The sequence below is a fragment of the Trichechus manatus genome, unplaced genomic scaffold (genome assembly GCF_000243295.1).
Source record: "Trichechus manatus latirostris isolate Lorelei unplaced genomic scaffold, TriManLat1.0 scaffold00078, whole genome shotgun sequence".
NCBI classification, from domain to species: domain Eukaryota; kingdom Metazoa; phylum Chordata; class Mammalia; order Sirenia; family Trichechidae; genus Trichechus; species Trichechus manatus.
Genome location: NW_004444014.1, coordinates 5,493,436 through 5,495,893, shown reverse-complemented (window position 1 = coordinate 5,495,893; position 2,458 = coordinate 5,493,436). Strand labels below are relative to the sequence as shown.

Here is a 2,458-nt window from a genome sequence, read left to right as displayed (position 1 = left end):
AAAAAAATAAAGCACATCTTTGAGTATTCAAAGAATGGTTTTTGAGTTTGAAGGGCCTAATAGAATCAAATTTTCTGTTAGGTTTTTTTTTTGTTGTTGTTATTATGCTTAAAAATATTTACAACCAGCAAGCACAGGGTATAACGAAAGAGCATGTTAATGAAAACAGGAAACTACAACACTCAAAAGATTCATATTCAGAACTTCTCTTGGTAGTTACAAATAATTTGGGGGGGGATAGAAATCGCTCATGATATAGTATAATAATATCTACATCAGTTTGATTCTGTCTCTTCAAAATATGTCCCTTTTTGTCTTCATTAACAAGACTAACAAACCGCTCTCTTCTAGGTTCAGGATAAATTCCGTCTAGACCTGTCTGACGAAGAGGCAGTGCACTACATGCAGAGTCTGATTGACGAAAGTGTCCACGCTCTGTTCGCCGCAGTGGTAGAACAGATTCACAAGTTTGCCCAGGTAAGTTCTCTGAGGCAGTGTGTTTTTATCTCAGCTTCTCCATGTACTCCTCCAGAGTCATTCAAGAGCCATACTTCTTTCCTGCCAACTGGCATCCTTTTTATTTATTTATTTTTGGTCAGGCCCTTTTGAGATCTTGCCAGCTAGCTGAAGTGAACATGTTCCATGCATTATTAACTCTAAAACATATTGCCCTTAAAATTTCTCAGTAATGACTAACTTGTTGGGGGCATCCAGTAAGTGCATTTGTCCTTTGTAGTCAGTGATGATTATAAATACTGCTGGAGTGTGATCTCAGGTGTGGCAGAGGCCTTGGCAAGTGAGACTTGAACACTTGCTGGGCTTTGGTAAATGTTAACATGCTAAAGAAGGAGTGTAGAAGCTTAAGAAATGCAGTCTGTACCACACAGTAGAAAGGTGTATTTGTAGCTAGGCAAATGAAATTGTGAGAGTTATTGACAACTTTTTTTATTATTATTGGCATGGGCCTTTTCCCATAGAGAAAACAGTGGATAATGGAAGGAATTGGCAATAGATGGGCATTCTCTTAAATTAGACACCAGAAGGAAGATCATTTTATAAGTATTAAATAGATGATACCATTTCTTGTAAATAAATATTAATTCTATTTCCTAGGTTCCTAGTCTTCAATTCTTCAGTAAAATTCCAGTAGAAATACTAATCTGGTTAAATGGTTTTTAATAATTACTTTGGGCTTGCTTATTACAAACTCTTTGGAGCCAGAATAGATTTTTAAAATTGTTTAAAAATGTTTATTGTGATGAAATATATGTAGCAAAACATTTCAGCCATTTTTATGTATACAATTCAGTGACATTGACTACATTCACCATTTTGTGCAACAGTCATCACTATATAATAGATTCTTGGTAAGAAAATAATGTAGAAAACCAGGGCTATGGCAACATGCAATTAAGAGTTAAGACCAAATATCTGGATGATTCTAGTATCTTAATAATCAACATTGTCATCATCCTTCTAGAATGGTAAAAGTGAAGGTTTAATGTAGCATGGCTATTTATGTAGTTTTTTTGGATTATATTTTATCGCCATTTTATAATAATAGATATAGTCTCTCTGGTACAACAGTTTCACTTTATGTTTATTTGAACATTGTACTTCAGATAGAACTGTGACATTTTTTAAATATCATACAATGTTTGCTAGAAGCTTACAAAGGTGAGTTTTAGCATTACCCCCCTTTTATAGATGAAGGAACTGAACCATGTAAAAAGTTAATTGTTTCCTAGCTTATCAAATTCAGGTCGTCTTCATCCTAAGAGATGAACTTGAAAATGCTCATGCTATTTTTTAGGCTTCTTAAACCTGTTACCTATGCCCCATATCATTGTGCAACTGGAACAGGATCAAAATAAAAGTAATTTAACGATGTTAAGGAGCCCTGGTGGCGTAGTGGGTAAGAGCTCGGCTGGTAACCCAGTCAGCAGTTTGAATCCACTAGCTGCTCCTTAGAAACCCTATGGGGCAGATCTACTCTGTCCTACAGGGATGCTATGAGTCAGAATCAACTTGATGGCAGTGGATATGGATAAAGATGTTAAATTTCATTGGAACTTGCTTAGAAAAGGGATACTAAATAAGGTCTTACCTTCACATAAGTCTTTTCAATTTATAAATTTATAGAAGCACAGCTGTTTCTTAACTAATTTCTGGAGAAGTATATTTCCCTGTGATAACTGTCACACTTCTACATGTATATTGTCCAAGTATTTATACTAATAAATCACATGTACACTCAAATTCTGATGACCATCATCTGTGTTTTCATCACTTGTAGCATTTTTAAGGATTCAGTATTGCTTTATGCTGATTTTAGTCCTTTCCTATTAGTCAATATGGATTGTAGAACCAGATTTTTTGTTTGTTTTTTTTAATTGGAGATAGATTGATAATCGTTAACAGCCTAAAGGAAATTATATTCTAAAAGAAGACTAAAAGT

At 34.5% G+C, this 2,458-nt stretch overlaps 1 protein-coding gene across 1 annotated transcript in view; it reads left to right on the top strand.

The window, feature by feature from the left end:
* PIK3C3 (phosphatidylinositol 3-kinase catalytic subunit type 3) overlaps positions 1–1,217 on the top strand; it is a 147,403-nt gene extending 146,186 nt beyond the window's left edge. The window contains exon 23 of the mRNA XM_023735372.1: positions 352–1,217. Coding sequence (XP_023591140.1) covers positions 352–609 — 258 coding nt within the window. The 3' untranslated portion in view covers positions 610–1,217. The remainder of the gene's footprint in view (positions 1–351) is intronic.
* The last annotated feature ends 1,241 nt before the right edge of the window (positions 1,218–2,458 follow it).